The sequence below is a fragment of the Perissodus microlepis genome, chromosome 11, assembly GCF_051167445.1.
Source record: "Perissodus microlepis isolate ML-2025 ecotype Zambia chromosome 11, ASM5116744v1, whole genome shotgun sequence".
Lineage (NCBI taxonomy): Eukaryota > Metazoa > Chordata > Actinopteri > Cichliformes > Cichlidae > Perissodus > Perissodus microlepis.
Genome location: NC_140471.1, coordinates 25943528 through 25965304, shown reverse-complemented (window position 1 = coordinate 25965304; position 21777 = coordinate 25943528). Strand labels below are relative to the sequence as shown.

Here is a 21777-nt window from a genome sequence, read left to right as displayed (position 1 = left end):
TTCCCCTCATTACTTCCTGACAATGCCCCATCTGGTGCGGGGGAGCTGCTGCCACAGACTCCCTGCCAACCCGGGAACAAACACTCGCAGAGAGGCTGACAGGGAAAAATGGGATGGGATAGGAATTGGGAAATGAGTAGGGCAGATATTATCCTCGCCAAACAACAAGGTTAAAACTTGTGTCAAGTAATAAGATCCCTCAGTGGAGAGACCCCGAAGCGGGGACCTTAAGATCTAACACAGATCCATTAGTATAGGTTAGCTAAGGGGTAAGAGTTCAAAGCAACTTTATGGGAGTCAAGAGTAGAAATATTAATATTAATACAGACTGCCCAGGTGCTCTGGCTGCTTGAACTTTCCTGACTGTTCAAACTAAACTGACCAAAGTGTCTGGAGGACTTGTCAGAAGAGGCGGAAGCAGATTTAAGACGTGTGACGTGCCATCCCTGCAGTTACCTGAGAGGGGCACCAAAGATACAGTTTCAAAAAGATGCCTTCAAGCCTTGGATGCTATAAGTCCATAGTAAACACTAGATTAGAGGGGGGACAAAAAGAGATGTGGAGAGAGAAACAATTTTCATAATGGACCAGCGCTCTCTGACTGGAAAACACAATTATGGGCCAACTGTGGCCGCAGCATGAGGGTAAAGTTAAAGAGCCCCTTTAGCACGACCTAATAAGCCCTGACTACAGATGATCAGAAACACCGGCTCATCCTTAGCCCAAGTTTTCGTTCCGAGCTATTACCGTCATTGTAAACGGTGATTTAACAGCTTACACTCAGGTCTGTTTCTTGTTCTTCTTGATGAGTCCTATGCACATTAATTGGATTCAAAGCAGCCTCTGCAACAGAATTGAATCTCAAACTACCCAGAGGCTACTGCTTGGACTGATTTGGCACTGAGTTTCTACCACCAAATAGCCAAACAGTAATTTCAAACGAAGTGCCATCTTTCAAATGATCGCGTTTCTTAAGCTGCGTTTTCCTCCCTACAGTCAACTTTAGAAAACGCCACATTTTTTGCACCACTTGTCCCTAAATTTGAACAATAAGAACCATTCATTTCCGTAATCTTAATCAGCGTGCCTTGCATCTTTTAAGTCCTTGGGGTGGAATTTGAAATAAATTGGTTATTTGAGTCGGAAAATTAATGCTGGTTATCAATCACATTTAGAGCGAATTGATTTCAATTAACTGGAAGACGCAGCCCCTCTTGCCTCCCCGGCTCTCCTCCTGGATAGCCCATTTCTTTTTTTAAACCCAGCCCCTTGCTCACATCCGCACACCCCTCCACCTGCTCCTGCTCTCTGCAATTGGCTAGAAAGACATCCAGGACCGCCCAATTGGCAAGCTTTACAATATATTTACAATGTAAAGTAACCAAGAAAAACCGGCCAAGCCGTCATATTCGGGGATTCAGAGGGAGAGAAAGTGGGTGTGTATGAGAGGGGAGCATTACTATGTAAAGACCTGCTATTACGCTCGGAAAGCCTAACAAAGCACACACTCGTTCACGCACAGTCGCACGCGCGCGCCCTGTCACACATACACACGCGCGCACACACACATAGACGCTAAAGGCGCTGTCGGAGGGTGAACCTGCGGGTTCATGTCACTCTGATTTCTCAAAGGAAGAGGAATATTAAGAAAGATATCAGAGGGGAATACCCGCGATGGCTTTCGCTACCGTGTGGAACTACCGCGTCCCTCTAACCATCGTAACAGTGGCTTGGCTGCTCAACACTGGTAAGGCTCAAATGAAAGTGAACGAATGTGATGTGAATGGGAAGAGTGTCACGCCGTCTCGATGTGTTTGGGCTTTTCTGTGCAAGTTTATCTAAGTCCTCTAAGTAGAAGCTGAATAACGCTTAAAATGCACCGGGTCCACTCTGACTTACTGTGCACTTGGACGGGAAGGAGGAGGAGCGCACCACGGAGCAAAACACGTGCAGATGTGCCAGTTTACTGTTGTTTTGTGGACTGGTGTTAATATTTCTCAGTGGGTAATTAGAGTCGATGCCCTTTGCGGAAGCCGGGGCTGTATTGTTACATGGATATGAGTCATTGTCTTAATCACATCTCGGAACTGCTACGCTGGGAAGACCCTAAAATGTCAAGTCGTTGAAAAGAAAAGTGAAAGGTGGCCACTTTTTTTTGATCATGCATGAATATTTAATGAAAGAAGCCAATGCTCTCTCAACCCTTGTGCGTCACAGAATTTACATTTTCTCCTGATGTTGGGATTCATTTTATTACAGCTGTTGTCTGTGGCGGAATGGGAAATGGGAGCCTGTGACTTATGCAGCCTGTGAATGCAGCGACACACACAGAGCTCCGATTAAATATTCTCATAGAACACACGAGAGCTCATAACAAATGCCCGCAGTGGACCAGACATGTCTTAGACACACCAGCAGCGGCAGTGGTGTTTGTTACTGCTTTTATATTCCAGAGAAGGGTGAGGGACTGTAAAGACCTTTGAGCCTCCCCCTTATCAGATACAATAACATCTAACAATGCATTACAGCAACTTGTAACAGTACCTGTAGTGTTTTGTATTGCTTTTATCACCATCACTGGAACACTTCAGGTTGGGATAGTCCTGCTTTACTTCTTTTACACAGTAGTTGGCTAGTTATGGTTACTCAGTAGCTTCTTAAGTGCCACATTTGCAAAATATGGGGATTTGGATTAGCCTCTGAAGAACTTCAGCTGGATATCTTTGTGGGATTTGTTTGGATGCAATTTGAAATAAAACTTGCAAAAAGAAAAGTCCATCTGAAGCCTCTGTGATTTTGACTAAGGAGGATTGATGATGACAATGTGCACATAAATGTTGCTCCGCTGGTTTGTGTCCTGTGGCTGCTGCACTCTGTGACCCCTTGTTTATGTTGTCCTGAGGCAGTGAAATAGTTAAGTGCTTGGTGAGGCATGGACACACTCAAACCTGGACAGTGCTGTTATGTTGATGTCTCTTGTATACAAGAAGAACTACCTTACCAAAGCCATTTTTGTGGCTGCACTAATACCGACCTCACCAGAGCCAGTATATTGATAGATATTGATTTTTTCCTTTGGAGAAAGTGTGTGTGTTTGTGTGTATGTATGTGTTTAATGAACACTGGGTGGTTAAGGTATGCATGAGATCTAGGTATTTGTATGTTATTCTCACTGTGTATGGGGTTTGTGTTTGTGGGTTTGGGCACCCATCTATGAATATGTGTGTGTGTTGCAAGTACATGTGCTTTACATTAGTGTGTGTGCATGGGCGTGCGTGCTGCGTACAGTGCAGGGTTTTGCCTAAGCTGCAGGCAACCTCAGCTGGGGGCTGCTCACTGATCACTGTCATTAATCTAGCCTCTGACAGGGGCTGAGAGAGACAGGAGGCTGGGGAGTTTAGGGGTGTTACAGGCATAAGGTCGGTGGAGAAAGGAGGGAGATGAGGTAGAGTAAAGATGGTCTGTTTCTAAAAACCCTTGCAGATGTGCACCGATGCTGTGTCTGCATTAGGAAAAAAGAGATTTAATAAAGATCTTGTCTTGGTTATTTTTCTTCCTCCAATCTGAAAGAAGGGAAAGGTGGGAGGCTATAGAGGGTTGGCAGTTGTTATTATGCTAGAATAGATATGGACAGACTGGGTGGATAGATGGATGAGTGGACAGATAGATTGAGAGGTTGCTGTGAAGATAGTGAGGCTGGAAGACTTGGCGCTTCTGTGAAGGATGAGGGAGAGACAGAGGGATGGAAAGATGGATAGAGGAAGAAAGGCAGAAAAGAGCGAGGGAGCGAGGAAAAGTGAGAGAAGAAAGGCAGAAAGACTTCACAGTGTGTCTGACGGGCAGGCCTGAGGGACATGCACACACAGTCAGTGCTGTATGTTTGTGCGCAGATTGCCTGGCTTTGTGGAGGTGTCTGATCAACAGCAGCTGCAGGCCAAACTTGCAAAGCACGTACAGTAACAAATGCTGTTAACTCCACCTCTGCTTCGTGCCCACCCTTAATCGCTACCCTCCATCACTTCCATTCTAACAACTCATCCCCATTTCTCTCCTATGCCGCCATTACCACCTCCCTTATCGCAGTGTGCATTAAATCACCTCCATTTGTTTATTTGAATGTGTGCAATGAGAGCCATCCGTTTGAGCTTGTTCCCCATCATCCTGTTTGGACCTTGGCTGGGACTCTGGTGGCTGAAAAACGGCAGCAGTTGGACGTACTTGTGGGAGGAGATTTGAATACCAATTATAGCTGGTGTGTGCAAGTGCGCGTGTGCATATGCACACACACACAAACACTCAGTGAAGCCATGCATAAATCAATGTCGCTGTGAGTCACAGAAGGGAGGTTTGGCGTGTAAACACAAGCATCAAGGGAAATGCAGTACCCACAAAAAATAAAAATATGGACACATACTATATGATCACTCAAATAAATGCAGGAACGCATATAAACATCCACACACATCTTGCCTATAGACAGCTTACCTGTTTTGAACATAGTTATATTACTGCTTATGCAAGAGTTTGTCTGAACTCAAGTGCAGATTTTGATGCTCGTCAGGCACAATTTACATCATTCCAGAGTTAACGTTGCCTTTTTACTTTCTTCCAAATTACATTGGGCTTGCTATTTCAGCATCTTTGTTTTTTAATGTGCTGAAAATGTCTTCACCACGAGCCAAGGTTTATCCTTTGATCCAAACCTGGGAGCATAATTCTCCCCGTAAATAAGATAAACTTCTTGGCAATTTAATTATGAAGACCTAGACCTCCCTTCTTTGCTCTCTGCCCTGCCATCTGCTGGTTCAAGGTGAATATCTAAAGCCCAGTGCACAATCAGATTTCAGCGTTGAATTCTTTCCCCCCTCAGATTCCCTGCCTTTTGTAGGTCGAAATAATTGGACAACCTGAACTTGGCAGACTATGCCTGTCAACAAAGAAGAAACTGAAAGGAGCTTTTCTTTAAGGAAAAATATGCTGCCTGTTGTTGCTGCGCGTGGCCATGTTTGATCAACCAGGGCATTCTTAAAGGGTCCTGACAGGGTGGCCCACTATCTCAGCTGAACAACTGGCTCAACATAAGCTCCATAAACAAATTGGACTGTATCGCTTTTTGGGATAGCCACAACTAAAAGAGTTACAGAGCTCAGTGTGGGCTGCTTTTATTCTCCCTTGGGCTTTCATGGGTCCATTACTCAGAAGCAGAGGTTTCGAGGTTCACCATTTAGTACAGGTGATGTATTTTACAGTAATTATCTCCTAATCTGCCCTCCAGTCTTCTGTGCAATCCATAATTCATTTGTTTTGATCTGCGGTTGCTTCACACAATAAATACATTTCCGTAACTTCTTCCAGTATTATATACCAGGTTCAAAAAGGATTTTGTTTTCACTTGAATAGAAATAAAAGGACCTAGGAAGGAGCAAGTTCCTCTATACCCCTGCAGGGACACATCATATGACTAAGCGTTCCCTTTTTCAGCCTTTTTTCAGCTCTTGTTTTCACTCTGCTGCGTCCTCACGAACAAGTTCATGCAAACAGAACACATGAAGCACAATGATTGAAAGGGGCACACAAAGACGCCAATTGGTAATTGGATCCTTATATCTCATTTGACCATTTGTTTAATCGTCCATTAGTGAAACTTTCTGTCAATCTAATCAGGCCAGCACTAATGTAGAAACACTCTTTATGGCTGCCACCTCATCTCCTTCCCATTACTATTCCCCAGACAGTGCAGCTTGTGATTATCATAATGGTGATCTATGTCGTCCTTACGTGTCGCTCTTTGAGAACAACTGGCGTTTCACCAACTTTGCAGCTGAAGTTTTTAATGCTGACTCGGATGCCAAGGACGTCTCCTCCATTTGCTGGCATTCGAAGCCTGCCAATCAATCTGATACTCTTAACTCTCTCTGAACTGACTGGCCCAGTGCAAAAGTAGATCGCCTCTTTGGGTCCAGCTGCCCATGCTGCGACCTCGTGTCCCCTGAGCCAGCAGCTTTTCTCCAGATGCTGAACCCTCTCGATGTGTATTTGTCTTTGCCATGAAGCTGTGACTGTGTCACAAAAAGTGATTGTCTTTGTGTAGCTTTTTAGGGAATACTGACAAAGGCAGCTGCTGAGCACAAGGTGTGATTATGTCAACGGAAGCTAACCCTGAATTGCAGACAGGTAAAAGAGACAAAGTTGAAAGAGACAGTCCTCTGACGTAAAAAACCCCCCAACTTTGAACCACTAATGCCATTCCGGGGAACATTCCTTGCTATTGGTGACATGGTTTCCATGACTAAGAGTAAACGTTTATGCCTCCTGCCTGGCCCTGGGCTTGTTTAACACCCGTCCTTGCTGCTGTGACACCTGTTTCGGCAGCTCCCGCAGGGCGCAGCGCTAACGTGGCCAGACAGCAGCCTCTGGTAATGCCAGTAACCAAGGTGATTATCCCCACTCAGGCACTGCAACAGAGCCCTCACTAGCTGTGATTGGATGAGAGAGCCTTATTTAGCTGAAGAGGGCAAGTGCCTAAAATTGAAGAGTTGGAAACTGTGTACTCTGGCAGTGCTGAGGCTAATACACATCCCGTCTGGAAGACTTGATGTAGAGACAAGAGGAGGAGAGGATGACTGGTAATTAGGTGCTCACGTCGGGGTAAGGAGGGTCAGAAATGAACTTAAACCTAGGTGAAACTGTCAGGCTGGGCACAAATGTTGCCAACAAGACCCCATTTCCCTTTGCTTTTGGGAGGTCTGTGTGTCCAGTGGAGGCTAGCTGATGAAGAGTGACCAGCCTTAGCTGGGGCACTGAGAGACTGATGGGGTCACAGAGGGAGAGTGAAAGGGTTACGGGGAGAGAGGGAGAGATGGCTGGCTGCACAGTGTATAAAAGAACGAAGGAAGACCGCAAGGAGGGGGAGGGAAAGCGCCAGGGGCTTGCGTCACAGACCACTGGAGCAGGGAGGAACAGAGCAGAGGAGAAAGTCAGGCAGAGAGAAGTCCAACAAACGAGTGAATGATTGCAGGATTTCAGCTCTAAAATGGAAGGGCGTGTTTAAAAAAAAAGAACAAGGGAGAGAGAGAGAGAAAGCAATCCCTGCGGTGCAGTATGACTGATCTATGGGGCCAAAAAAGTGAGGAAGGAGGGAAGAGAGAGATTAGGTAGGTGGGGCCAAAGCAGAAAAGTAGAGGGTGCTGATATGAGAAGAGGATGTGGGGAAGGAGAAGGAGGAGGGTGAAGAGGAGAAACAGAGAGATGGATGGTAATATACCGAGAAAAGCGAGCGCGGGCAGGCACTGTGTAGGTGACCACACCTGAGAGGCAAAGTGTCATGATCGATGAGGTCACAGCATGCACATGCACTGTCACACCCACATGCACACAAAAACGTAGGCAAACAAGTATTGAAATTGTTTACCAGCAGCTCGTGGACAGTCCTCCCACTTTCAGCAAAGCTACATGGCGCTTCGGCTTGGAGAATTAAACACCCACACACGCACAGGGCTATTCATCTGTCTGCCATTTAGAATCCTTCTTCATATCATTGCCATTAATAGGTTTGCTTTGATGAGATTGTCGGATGCTGAAAATTGCCAAGCAGCGCACTATCTACTGGGAAATCAGATGGAGATTTTCAGAAGACGGTCACAACAATGCTGGAGAGGTCTCGGATGAGTTTTCTATCTTAGAAAGCTCGCAAAATGTCTCTCCCATGAGTGGCAAATTCATTCGCGCTAAGACCATGTCTGACAGAGATAAAGTGATAGAGTCAGATACAGTGGTTACAGAAACCTCAGGAGTGGCATTTCTGTTCCTTTATTTCAAACATCATCAAAGCTTCATCGTGTTAATGAATGTTTAATGCTTTCTGAAAACATTAAAAGTTGTATGGAAAGAGGGGTGTTTGCTTTAAAAATGTATTTAGGAAGCAAACGGTTTTCATAGAGTATTTTTCTAAATGTTGCAAAAGTACACATTGCAGTTTACTTTATCCACTTTAAAAACCAAATGCTATCATTCAAGATAACACCAGTGATAACAGCAGCTGCCGATAGATCAAAGTCAGACTGCTCAGCTCTGTTCTGCACAGAAGCCAAATGATAGTTGATAAAGGTACTGAAGAAAAAAAAAGCCTCAACCGTAGTTAGCGCTATACTGTCAGAATCACCCCTCAATTCTCTGCACTGCTTGTCTCTGTCTGTCTGCTCTTCTCTTCATCTCCTTCTACAGCCTAAGACAAGAGCCTCCACATCAGGAGTAGTAGGCTTTGATCCCCTTCATTTGCAACCCGTAAACAACCATTAATTAGAGGCAATTAATTAGCAGCACATGAAAACAATCCTCAAAAAGTTGGCTGCTCTCACTATCCCCAAGTGCTCATAGGAAGGAAAGAGTATGAAAGAGATGGACACAAAGAAGAAAGAAAAAGAAAGAAACTTAGGGGGAAAGAGCCTGCAGTCATGCTTAATGTGCTGGTGCTTGATTTACCGCAATGATTTGCCAGGCTCTTTTGAGATTCATAAGGTCATCAATTCATGCTCTGCTTTCAGCAGGGCAAAACAATAGTGAGGCAATGCAGCCGTCTGCACTGAAGTAAAGAGAAAAGAAACTGAGCCAAATTGGATTGGTGCTACGATTGTTTCTGCAAAGACTGTTAGAGCTGGCAAGGCCACTTAAAAAGTGGCCAGGCACCAATGACCTTGAGGAAAGCTCTGGTTGATTCTCTCCCAGGATTCATTTCCTCTCGAGCGGCTGAAGGGGCGTTTAAGTGCATGACTGCTGATTCACCTTATGCTTGTTAACAGGTACAACCCCTCTCCCCTCATCTCCCATTAAGCATCACCAGTAGATTGAGGTGGTGCTTGACTTGACACAGACATGTTCTTTCTGTTTGATGAATAGTTTTATCATTGAACACACAAGAACCATGGCTCTCCTTTCTGGCCATTTCAGAAGTGGAAGAGAGAAACAGGCTTACAGGCAATGATACTGAATGAGCTTGACACAGGCCTAGGGCATTGGGCGCAGTTGCAGAGAAACAGTGGTTCATAGCAACTGCCACCCACTGGGCAGTACTGGTAAATTGAGCTGTGAAGCAGCTTGCAGGGGCCAGTGGGGTTCTGTGGATGGTACCAAAGTCATTTTTAGCTCTTTTGATCCACGTAGCCGTGAACAGCAAGAGGTTTTTGTGTCTGCAATATGCCGTAGATCCTACAGTCTGGAAGGCACCACAGAACACACAGTACGGCACTGTCGCCTCCCGACTGCATATACAGTAACTTACTTTATTGCTTGAGAAACTAATAAAAGGAAGCTGTAGGGAGGAATGTGCTTTCATTCTTGATTATTTTTTCTCTTCCCAAAGGCCATGAGGTCTACCATCTCTCCTCCGTTTATCAGAGCAGCTTTATCTGCTTTAGTGTCCAAGATTCCAGTTGCTATGCAGTACATAGTACAAAATGACCTTTATGGACACACACACACACACACACACACACACACACACACACACACACACACACACACACACATATATATATATATATATATATGTGTGTGTGTGTGTGTGTGTGTGTGTGTGTGTGTATATATATACCAAATGACTGTCTGATTTGTTTAGATACCCACATTGTTGTGTTCGCCTGCTAAAGGTGGCACGCAGCTTCACACAGCCCCTTCTTTCATTACCAACACTGAGCAACAGTATATGAGGAACTTCGTAAGATCATTAAAACTCCAGTTTCAGCCACGTTAAAGTATTTCATAGCTATCATAAATGTTAACAGGCTGTCACATATGTTAATGTTAGCTCTTTAACTATTAGCAGTTACCTAATAGCCACATTAGCCTTTGTTATTGTTAAGGTAGTAGCTAGTGGCTGTGGCTAAAAATAAAAAGATAATGTTATTGCTGGAGTTAGGCAGTAAAAATCAGTCCTGCCTATCTGTAACATTAATAGACTTTATTAATTTCACAGGATAACACAATAATTGATGACAGAAAAGTGTTATTTTTCTCTTAAAGTCTGAGATTGAAGCAGGAAAAAGTATTGGATCAACTAGACAGAAACATGGATGGCCTATCTTATCAACTCTGTTTGATCAGCAACAAAAATATGGTACAACTTCACCAGAAGCACAGTACTAACTCAGAAAACGTTAAAATATTGTTGCCTTTATAGTTATTTTTGCCTAGTCAAAATGCCTAGTCATGCCTATTATGCCTAGTTGCCTGTTTTTTTTTTCTAAACTTGTCATGTAATGTATGTACCAATGTGTTGTGTTTTTGTGGAAAATATTACAATTCTCACAGGAACATAGCAGGGAGAATTTCATAGTTTGATCCAGGAGTTGAAGTTGTATTGCGACCACTTTTGTACATATTAAAGGATGTCAGTGGGGAAATTTGAGCTTTTGTTGGCAGATTTGGAATCACATCTGAGAAGACAGAAATAATTGTAGAGAGCTGATTAACCTGGAGCAGCATCTAGCTGTGTGTCTGAGATAAACTAGTGGGTTTTTACATTTTTTTATTTTTTTTACTATTCGTACATTTAGTGCTGGTGTATGTGTTACACTATCAGCTTATATTTCGCCAAATGCAGAAGTCTGATTGGTCAGGTCTATTGAGTTGAATCCAAACAATCAAACTTTGTTAGAAAAAATAAATATAAAATGCTGCAAATTTGTCCAGCAAAATTTCACTATCACTGCTTCGTAATTTTTTTCCCTAGTGGTTTTGAAATGTTATTTTGTATTTTCCTGGGTATCAGTATCCAGTTTGAAATCCTAACATCGTAACTACCCTACCTTCTATTTCAACAATGTGCTGATCTTTAAAGATTAATTAAATCTTTTAACAATTAAAAATAGCCATGAATTTCAGCCATCTGATTCTATGTGCTAGTCAGAGAAGTTACACAAAAGCAAATTATGCCCTTAAAACAATCATAAAGCCCTAGCTTTAAGGCACAGACTATAACATTAATTAGATTTGTATTATTTTTACATTATAATAAGTCAGCCATTATCATATATTTGCCACTGAGCAATTAAACACCAAAAGGTGTGTGTGTGTGTGTGTGTGTGTGTGCATGCAATCACAAATTTTAGTTTGCGACAGCACTACTTGTATATGCAATTATAACGATGCTTATTTATCATGGAGATCGATTTTAAGTTGAGGTGAGGAAAGCAATTTATGAGCTTATGGGGGAAATGAAAAACAAACATAAACCACTCGTAATTAAAAAGCAGGTTGATCCCAAATGATGACTGACTTGTAAATCAGTGGTTAAGTTACAGAAATGTACACAAATTTGAATCAAAGCAGAGAGACAGGTTGGCAAGTTGACTCATGCACTTGCGCTAATTTACACACCTAAATTTGCATATGCACAAATACAAACATTGCAAGCACTCCAGAGAGCTTTTGGAGTTTTCAGACTTCCTTACTGCAGTGGGGGTTTTTTGTGCTGTGCTTTTTAAATGCCATTCCTGTCCTCCTTTTTCTAAGCTTCTAGAGTATTGCAGACAAATAGAGGGACACACCTGGTGATTGTGTTTTAAATGCACATTCACTTTTTAGCTTTGTTGTTATGCATGTAGCACTTTTTGTCTGCCTTTTGTTCTCAAGCAAAACCAGTTTTTTTCCCACTTGATTGCTATACTTATTCTCTCTCCACCTTTTCATGCCGTGTTCTTCTTTTTCTGGCTGCCTTTCTTTTATCCTTCATTCCCAATTCTCCCACAGTGTGAAGCTGGTTTAAGGGCCTCAACACTGACTTGCTGTCTTTTTGTTTGTACTCACCATGATCGCTAAAAACCTCTTTTATCCCTCCTTGTGCTCCTATCGTTCTGTGCCTAACCTCGTTGATGCTTAAATGCCCATGCCTATGCCCACACACACCCGCCAGTTCTGTGATCCAGGTGCATGTGTCCGCATGCATCTGCTCCAACTGTTACTTAGAGTTTGCAGTGAGAGGGAGACTCAATGATAGTTGGAAAGACAGACTTGGTGAAGGGGAAAGGGGACTTTTTGTTGCCAGGACTGCTTGCTGATGGATACTTTGGCAGTTTCTCCTGCCTCCCTGCTGCTTCCACCCCATCCCTGCCTCCTCTTGCTATCTACCTCTTGTACTGTAGCCGCGGGCAGGCGAGCCCAGGTGTGGAGGGATAGACAGTGAAAGGGAAAAGGAGAGAGAGAGAGAGAGAGAGAGAGACACGATTGACAGGGCCCAGGTGGTCACCACAAATGCCTGTGTTTTTGCTTTCTCATTCTCATTTGCATGTACAAAATGTTTTTTCCTTCCATCTGACTCTTTATTTTTCCTCACCCGCCTTCCATTTACACACGCTGCATCAATTCATTTCCAATATTATTTTTGACTTCTCCGCACCTCTTCTCACCCTCAGTTCCAATTTCTCTTGATAAGTTCAATTCCAGCTTCCTTTCTTTTTTAACTTTATGTTTTCTTTTTATACTCAATTGGAGTTTTTTTTCTTTTTCCCCTTATCTCCAGATTTACCTTCTCTTGCCATCTCTTTTGCTCTGGGCTTGCTGAAGTGTGCATTTTAACTTATACGCTGCACAGCAGTATTCTGAAGGTGGAAGCTCATTTTTGTACATGCCCTTCAGAGACCGTGCAGTCCCTCCAACCATCTCCATTCATCTCCCACCCACCTTCTCTTCCTCCCAAGACAGTTTTCAGCTAATCCCCTTCTTTCTTTCTCTTTCTCTCTGTCTCTGGCCTTTCTTTTATTTCTCCCAAAGCATAAACACCAGAAGAGAGTCGAGCACCTTCATATTTAATTCCCTCATCTACATCCTACCAATTTCCATCTTTCACAGGTAGACTTTTATGCAGGCCTCATTACTTTTGTCTTTCCTCCCCTGCTTTGTCCATCTGTCTTATCTGACCTATGTGGCCCTTATCCATTACATATTCACCTCTCTTTCCTGACCTGTTCTTAACATAGTGGTCGTTTTACAGTTTTGTGTGCTCTTATGCATGTATTTGCCTGAAAGAGGCTAAGTGGTATTCTGCTCACACATGCAGGCACATACACATGCATCATTGTCCTAGCAATCTTGTCATGCCAAACACACCTCCGACTGGTTGAGCCTGGCACATGAAAAAATGAGCATAAAAAGTACGTGCACCTAGAAATCTATTTTGTGTACGTTTTTTTTCTAATTCACTGCACACTTTCCTTTCAGATATCTGTGGAAAGCTCCACCGACTTATATAGGAGCCACATACATATATATTACACTAAGATACCACTCACCCTCAAATCGCTGCACACATATTTGCGTCCAGTCACAGACACACATAAGTAGATGCTCGCACACAGACACACAGGAAAACAGCAGTCAGGTTCCCTCAGAATTTCTGAATTGAGTTATGTAGCCTGTCAGTCAACTCCCAGCTCCCACACGTAACATACACACACGATGGGTTTCATCCACGCACACATCTGCCTGTCTGGCAGTGCATATTTCGCATGGGGAGGGACTCAATTACTGCGAAGGTGAAAGAAGCTATAAACATGGCACAGATACAGTGAAGCTCGCTCAGCGGCACTGCAGTCAATCACAGAGCCAGGTAGGTAGCCGCCGCCACTTTGCTCATCCAGTTGTAAAGTTCTAGCATTGGCCAGAGGTGGTGGATGGATAGAGGGAGTCAGAGAGAGGGAGGTGGTGTGGGGGTGCAAAATGCTGCCATCTGACCCACCTGAAAATTATGTTGCTGTAACCGGCTTACATGCCCCTGCAGCTGAGACGACAGAGAGGTGGGATGGATGGAGGGTGGGAGGCAGTGGGAGATGATAACAACATCCTACCTTCATTTCAGCCCTCATGCACACACATATTCTTGTTTATGTACACTACCACAAGCACACAAACAAACAGAGTCCCTAGCATCACCGGTACTGTAGCTTAGCTACACGATTTTGTCACCCTCCCACACTAGAGGACTAACAGCACATTCACACAAAATAATGCATCATTTGCACAGATTGCATCTGTTCTCGTTTCCCTTTGTGTGTGTGTGGGTTTTGTGTGAGGCTGATGTAACAAACACCTTTCATGGTATTCTATAACTGCTCTTACCGCCACTATAATGACAGCTGAGGTTTAATATAATTTGCACATATGACTTACTATAATTACAACAAGACAAGTCTTCGAAACAGCAGCCATATATTCATTCATATTGTTTTCTAACTGACAGCCAGAAGAAAGGGTTTAATTTTCAAGATCCGCTGTGCTTTTGACCTTGCTGTAAACTACGTTTTTTCTGATATATTGAACAATAGATAATTCTTTTACAACTTGATCATACTCTTACCTCATTTTTTAATATCATGTTTAATAATTTAATTGAAGAGAGCTTTGAAAAAGTAACCTTCAGTTTTACCAAAGCAAGATGGAAAACAGGTTGGAAACCCCCAAAATATGATATAACTATATACTATACTATATATATATATATATATATATATATAACTACTATGATATAATTTTGTGCAGAACAACTTCAGCCTACTGCACTTACTGTGGTAGTACATGCGTACATCATCTATAACTACAACCAATGTAGTTGAGCTGTAGTGTGCAGCTGTTTATTGACAGATTGTTTCAGGTGCACTCACGTTAGACTTCCTCCCTAAATAATGAAGCTTGGCTTGACTTGTTGGCTTGTGTGCTTCTATGTTCCAGTAACATGTGTTTGTTTCTCCTTGGTAAGTACCAAATTATCATTACCAAAAAGAATTTGGCCAGAAAAAAAATAAAAAAAAAGATTCACTTTGGATTTATCCTCTGAATATGAGTCCCTGGTTTCAGATATATGTTAGGTAGACTGGTGGGTTAGTATTTCTGATCATTTTTTCAGCCTTGGACATGTTCACAAAGTGACAGTTAGTGGGTTACACCAGGCAGGCTAGCTGAAAAATAACATAGAAAGAGCTAGACAGATGACAAAATTCTACTCCATCTCAGCTGTAACAGGGACCCTGTCTGGCACAGTTGACTCTTTTTTTTTTACCTGAGTGTCAAAGAATGTAGAAAAGCTCTTTAAATATTGAAATCCTGCAGGTATTGTGATTTGCTTGCAGTGCAGTCTGGCTAAACAGTTAGACTACGTGGCTGTATGAGCCAACAAAGCACACTGTGGCTCTCAGAGAATCCAACAGACTTTTCACATACTTGTAAATAGTGATGTTCTGCCATACCCCCTCCCACACATACATGTACTGTGCATGCACAATTCTGAAACAGCTCCTCTGCATTCCCACGCACATATAGAGATTCAAGGCAACAGATGGGCTTATGTATCTGTGCTACTTACATGTACCTTACACAAATGCAAACTGATAAATAAGCACTGTTTTGAACTCGTGCGCACTTCACACTGTGACAGCTCAGTAGTTATATTAACAGCATTGCACAAAGCTAGACTTGATAACTACAGCTGAGATGGAAAGAGGGAGCAACTGCCTACTGAGAATCCTAACAGTTCCAGCAGTTTTCTCACTTACCTCCGATACCTTTCGATCCTATCTGTCTCCCTCCATCTTTTATTCATTTCTGTTCCCCTCAGCACATCCGTATTTCTCCCTGCCTCATCCTCAGTCTCAGTCTCTCTCCACCTTGTCTGTCTCTGGATTTACCACCAAGGCCTGCCTTTTGGCAGTTCTTCTGCCATTTCGGTTGCCCTGCTCATCTCTCTTATTCTGCCTTTTTCCTCTTGCTCCTTCTGGCTTCCCTTTCTTTCCATCATAGTCTGTTTCGTCAGCTCTTATCCTTGGTCCTGATATCTTCTTTCTTTCACTCACTTTGCCCTTTCTTTCAAAAGTTTGAGTTGGAGGTAAAGTCTAGAAGACAGGGTGAAAAAAAGTATGAACAGATTGATGTCAAGGAGAGACCCATACTGTATATCGTAAACATGCATCTGCCGCTTTTAGATTCATCTTATTAATAGCTTGCACGAAACTTGAGGTTGTGACACTCTTGTACGCTTTGTGTTATAAATAAAAAGACTTACCGAATGGAAGGGGTAGAATCAATAAGCAGCCTTAAAGGGAAATTAAACAAGGAGAGAAGGGGATGGGGCACAGGGACAAGCTCGGTTCAGATCAGACATTGTTATTAGTTGCTGCTGCCCTTTAATGAGAGTTATTTAACAGGCCAGAAAGCAGGCACGTACAGCAACCAGCACGCTGAAGCCTTATTTGCAGCTCCATATACAAACCAAAGTCTGCCAAAACGTCTTTATTTAAGACTGTGAACAATGAAGGTACCGGGAAAAAACCCAAATCATTCCTCTTGGCCAGACCCACCCCATCACTTCTCACAGTAAACTTGTGAGAAGGAAATGGGCGGCGGCCTCTTACAGGAAAAGTATTCATTATTGGACAATAAAGGGCTGATTGGAGAGAGTGGACGATTGTTCAGAACAGTGTGTGGAAAAGCTCAACAGGAGGCAGAGAGCGAGCGTGTGATGGCATTACACACCTGATGTCTTCACTCAAAGGTACCACTGATTTTCTTCGCACCGTTGCTTACCCCTCAACACCGTCTCAGAGCTGCCGTGATAGAACATTGTTTTTTACGCTACTGGAGTTGAGGAGAGTTCTAGGAAATCATCTTTGCTTAACTGCTGCACTCAGCCTGCAGTGCAAATATAGAGCTATTCATAGACCGGTATGATTACAGCATGGATTTCAGAGACACTTTGGCAATGTCATATTTACATTTAAATATTGTCTGGATCAGTGTCTGACACTCTTCAATTATGTGATTTGCCTCCCATGTGTAAACATGGTTCAGCGGTATAATGCGATTCACTGTAATAAAGACATCTAAAGACAAAGGTGGATGAAGGAGATTGATGGAGCAAAGCAGTCGAAGAACATCACTTGCATGGTGTTCAGCCCATGTTATCCTTACCAACTTTTCTTTCATTTTTTTCTCCTCTGCTCTCACTTAACAGCTGTATACCTACACACAGAGAAAAATATACTCTGTAACTCTGGGTGATCTTCCTCAAAGATGTTTACAATGTTTATATACGACTTAACAGAAGCACATTTATTCTATAAACCAGCAAAATGACCAGGGTATTACATATGCCTACAGCTTATTGCAGATATATTCACAACCGTGAATGTTTCCTCAGACAGGAAAATATAGAGATGGCACATACAAAAACAGCTATTTCAGTATTTACACCTTGCTAGTACAAGGTTAGACTCCCATTTGACATAGATTCAACAAGGTGCTATAAACATTTCTCAGAGATTTTGGCCCATATTGACATGATAGCTTCACACCAGCTGGATTGTAGATATGCCAGCTGCATATCTACAATCCAGCCGACCATAACACCAGCCCCACCAGACTGAAACACTGATATAAGGCAGGATGGATCCATGCTTTTATGTTGTTTATGCCAAATTCAAAACTTAGCATGAGAATAGTGCATGGAGATATCGAGACTCATCAGACTAGGCAATGCTTTCCCAATCTTCTATTGTCCAATTTTTAATTAGAAACACAAACTAAACACTTTCATTGATTGTTCCTTTTGTTGTTTGCGTGATTCTTCTTGACTAATTACATACGTACTATTTGCTGCTTTGCGACAGAAAAGGTCGCAAATGTTTTGAAATTATCACTCAGTCGTGATTAGTAAAAGATTTTAGCCAGCAGACACGTTCATTACATTCGCAGAAAAGCTCAGTCACATTTGATTAAAAACCATTTTGCTAACTGAAACAATAGAAACCCTGCACTGCACAGTCGCATTCAAGCTGGAGATAGATTACACTAGGGAAATGGTGCTATTCTGTAAGACAGATTTTTGGACTTTAGTTTCATTAAAATAATAAAACAAATCTTTGTTCTCCAACTTTCATTTCAAGCATCTCATATGACATGCAAAAGTGTGTTGTAAAAGTATTTTATCAAGCATATCTTGATAGTTTTTGTTCCCATGTAAGTGTCAGCTCAGGCCATATAAAAACACGTATTCTTTTCTAGAGAAAGCTCGCAAGCCCTGTCAGAACTGATAGATTAGCCTCTAGGTGTTTACAGGTGTAGGTGAGCACAGTGTTAATTTCCTAGATATGTCGAATCCAGAAGTCTTTGAATAAAAGCAAAACCTGAGTGAGTGTGGGGTTTGGTGCAAAAACAAACCTGTAATGTCTGTCTATCAAGTATGAATGTTAACAAATTCCTTTTTGGACTCAAACCAGAACATTTTGATTCTCAATCTGATGACGGCTCTACAGCAGCCATTTTTAACCCTCAGCCATAAAAGCTGATAGGGTGCTTTGGACACCACCCTGTCAGGTGGACGGGTGGTTTGGACACTCAAGTTTGTGAATGCAATAACTTGAGAATGAGTTGATGTAGGTGTTTCAAACTGATACCATAGGTGTAGCTGCTAGAAATTTTGGATGGTTCAGAATATCAGTGACCTCAACCTCAACGTCAAGGTCAGAGGTCGGGGTTTCTGAAATTCTAGAGAATGCGATAAAGACATTTTAATCTTTCATATGATATCCTGTATGTTCTTACGCATACTATTGTGACTTTACTGAATAATTTGCATGGACATAATGCAAGTTAACCTATCCAGTAAGCCAGTGATTAAAAACATCAGGTTAGTGCAACCGCCTATTAATGGTACTTAGAGATTTGTTGAGAATCTGTTATAGTCGACTGCGTGAAGTGCTGGAAAGATTAGAGCTCCAAATAAATTGTCGCCTAAAGCCCAGATTCTCTCTTTGATGTTATCTTTCTCTTGTTAGATTGCATTTTCACACTCAGCTCAATGCACTCATGAAGGTCTTTGCAAGCATGATGTTAAGCATGTGTGTGTGAGGGGGGTGGTGGTGGTGGTGGTGGTGGTGGGGGGATACTGAGACAGTCAGTTGAAATGAAATGGATAGAAAATGTATCAACATTCATTTTAGATATTGATTAAACTTTTATAGGCGTACCACTGTGGTCCTGTGTTTCATTCCTGTAAAGTTGGAAGACTCCCAAGAGACTGATAAAAGAAAAATCAAAGCAACAGAGGCAGAAATGAACGGACAATTACTCAAGTTTGTAACAGAGGCTGTCTGTTTGCTGCAATAACCCTGATGGCATCACTATGGCATCACTATGGCATCACCTGGAGTAATTTTCTAAGAATTGACAAAGTTCCTCCACAGTCCCACAAGCCCTTATGCACGTGGTTCCACAGGCTGCTATCTGTGACAAGCATGCTGTCATTTATGTGTATAAAAGAATCTAAATTTACTGGACTATCTGAGAGTTTATTTTACATGGAGACGCAGTGACGCAATGAAGACACAATAACCACTTCCTTTTTCTTGGTAAACTAGTCCTTATCAGTGTGGATCTCAAACTTTGACGATTCGACTCACCAATTACCCATTTTATTAGAAGTTAAAATGCATCAGTTATCACACAGAGCTGTTAATACACCATCATTATGCGACACCTGAAGTTCACAGCACAAAGGGAGGAAGATTATGTGATTTTTGCAATAAATCAGATGAGATATTTCTGCCAGTGCATCTTTACTTTTGCTTTTTCATTTGAGCGTATTAATGTATTTCAAGAGGCCTGTGTGTGGGTGTGTATGTGGTTTATTATCTGTGTGTGCATGGCTAGACTTGTGTTTGTTGCTCTTTCTGTTTTGAAAGAGTACAAAGAGCCCACAGCGGGAGTGAAAGCTCAGCCTTTAGCGCTATAGGCCTCTGATGGAGAGATTAGCAGGGAGAGCTGTGAAATAAAGAGTGTTAATTAAAAGCGGAGTGAGGGTGTGGGAAAGTCAGGTACTGGAGATAACATGGAGTCAAAGAGTTGAATAAAAAATTATTTACCTGCCTACACATACACATGCACACACTCGCGCACAAACCCATTTTAACCCAAGAAGATGGAGGTTGAGGAATAAAATGAGCAAGTTAGTGATGTGGAAAGTGCAAGAAAGGGAGCATTGCTGAGTAGGTGGCAATGGGAATAAGGGATTAATTGAATGCGATTTTAATCCTGTTGTTTGTGTTCACCTGTTGTATACGTTTTATACTTAATTTTAAAGGACGGGCTGGTGTTTACCTTCTTGTGCTTTTTTCCAGGAGGTCAAGTAAGGTGAAAAAGAAAAGTTGAAAAAGTGAAATGCATCAGGCCTATGATGGCATATTAAGAAGAGGAAGTAAAGTCTATCCCCTGCTTTTTCATGTCTGGAGCAGAGTAAATGGAAGGAGATAACATTTGAGTCAGGCAACCAAAATGATTACGGTCTCTTACCATCACATAATTCAAGAGGGGAATAATGTTTGTCTGTGTGTCTAAAAGGGAAGGAGAGAGAAGGCTAAGGGTGAGGAGAAAGGAAGGAGACAAAGTGCCACCTCATAAAAACAGTTTTAACCTAAGAAGTTTGCAGTTATGTGATTGGGGAGTGCTGGAGAAAGTGGAAGAGGTGGAAAGGGCAGCAAGCGAGAAAGGACTAAAAGAGAGAGGCAGCGAGCAAAAAGGATTAATCGAATCTGATTTGAATCCCACCGGCGATATTTGACTGAGTTATATGTTAGGGGTGCAAGGGGTCGGGAATTTAGGGAGAGAGGGGGGCAGGGATGGAGTGGAGTGAGGTGAGGTGAGGAGAGGAAAGAGAGGTAAGGGTGTGTGTTGGGTTTACTTCTGTAAATCATTTTAATGACTCCTCTCCTCTGCATTAGGGGGCAGCCAGAAGGCCAAACAAACAGTGTGTAATTAGAGCAGGCGAATGGGAAATAGAGAAGGCGAGAGAGTTGGGGCAAGGGAAAGTCATTTGGTAAAGTAAAGGATTGGAACAGGAGACCTTTGGACAATAATGGTTATGGCTCTCATTATATGGTGCCGCTGTTAAGAAATGAGACCTGACAAGGTCTGTGAAACTAGAGGATGATGAAGCTGTGGGCAGACGTGGTACAGTAGTGACGTCAGCTTGTGCTGAGATGCTGACGATGATGCTGATACTGTAAGATGGCATATTTCTGGGCGGATGGTGAATAAGATACACATATAATGATGATTATGGTGGTTGGAACTGTGATTACATTATTGGGGTTTAAGATAAATGTGATGACAGTAGCATGGCTGCCAGTGCTGTCAGTTTGTCTAATTATCCATCCATCCAATTTCTATACCCACGTATCCTGTGTAGGGGCACAAAAGGGCTGGAGCTACTCCAAGCATGCATTAGGTTAGAGATGAGAGGTATATCACAGTGTAAACACTAACAGTACAGAGAAACACTCACATTAAGATCGTTAAGAGTGCTAACTTCATCTGAAGTCTCTGGATTTCTGGAGAGAGCTGGAGCTGCTGTGCTCTGATAATTAGATCTGCTAAAAGCTACATTTAAAATAGCTGTTCCACATTATAACGTGTCTGAGAATTCAGCTTGCTCTTTATGTTCGCTGCAAACTGTGCATTACTCCGAGATGAAGCAATTTATGTAGTTTTATAGAGTACTTAAATGGGCTATTGATTTTATTTTGTTCACATATGAAATGCCGGGACAAACAAATATTTAACAAATTATTTTAGTGGTTTTATATCGGATGTTGATTTTTAAAAAATATCTCGTACTTTAAAGGTTAGGGTTGCATTTGTTCTCAATTTAATTTTATTATGGGGGTTGGAAGACTTATTTGTTGGGGTCACTCTTTGTCCTTATCATGCTGTGAATGAATGGACCCCTTCATAATGTGATTA

At 42.3% G+C, this 21777-nt stretch overlaps 1 protein-coding gene across 1 annotated transcript in view; it reads left to right on the top strand.

The window, feature by feature from the left end:
• The first annotated feature begins 1372 nt into the window (after nt 1-1372).
• The window catches only part of cadm4 (cell adhesion molecule 4), a 152419-nt gene continuing 132014 nt past the window's right edge, over nt 1373-21777 (top strand). Inside the window, exon 1 of the mRNA XM_084943638.1 lies at nt 1373-1747. Coding sequence (XP_084799764.1) covers nt 1675-1747 — 73 coding nt within the window. The 5' untranslated portion in view covers nt 1373-1674. The remainder of the gene's footprint in view (nt 1748-21777) is intronic.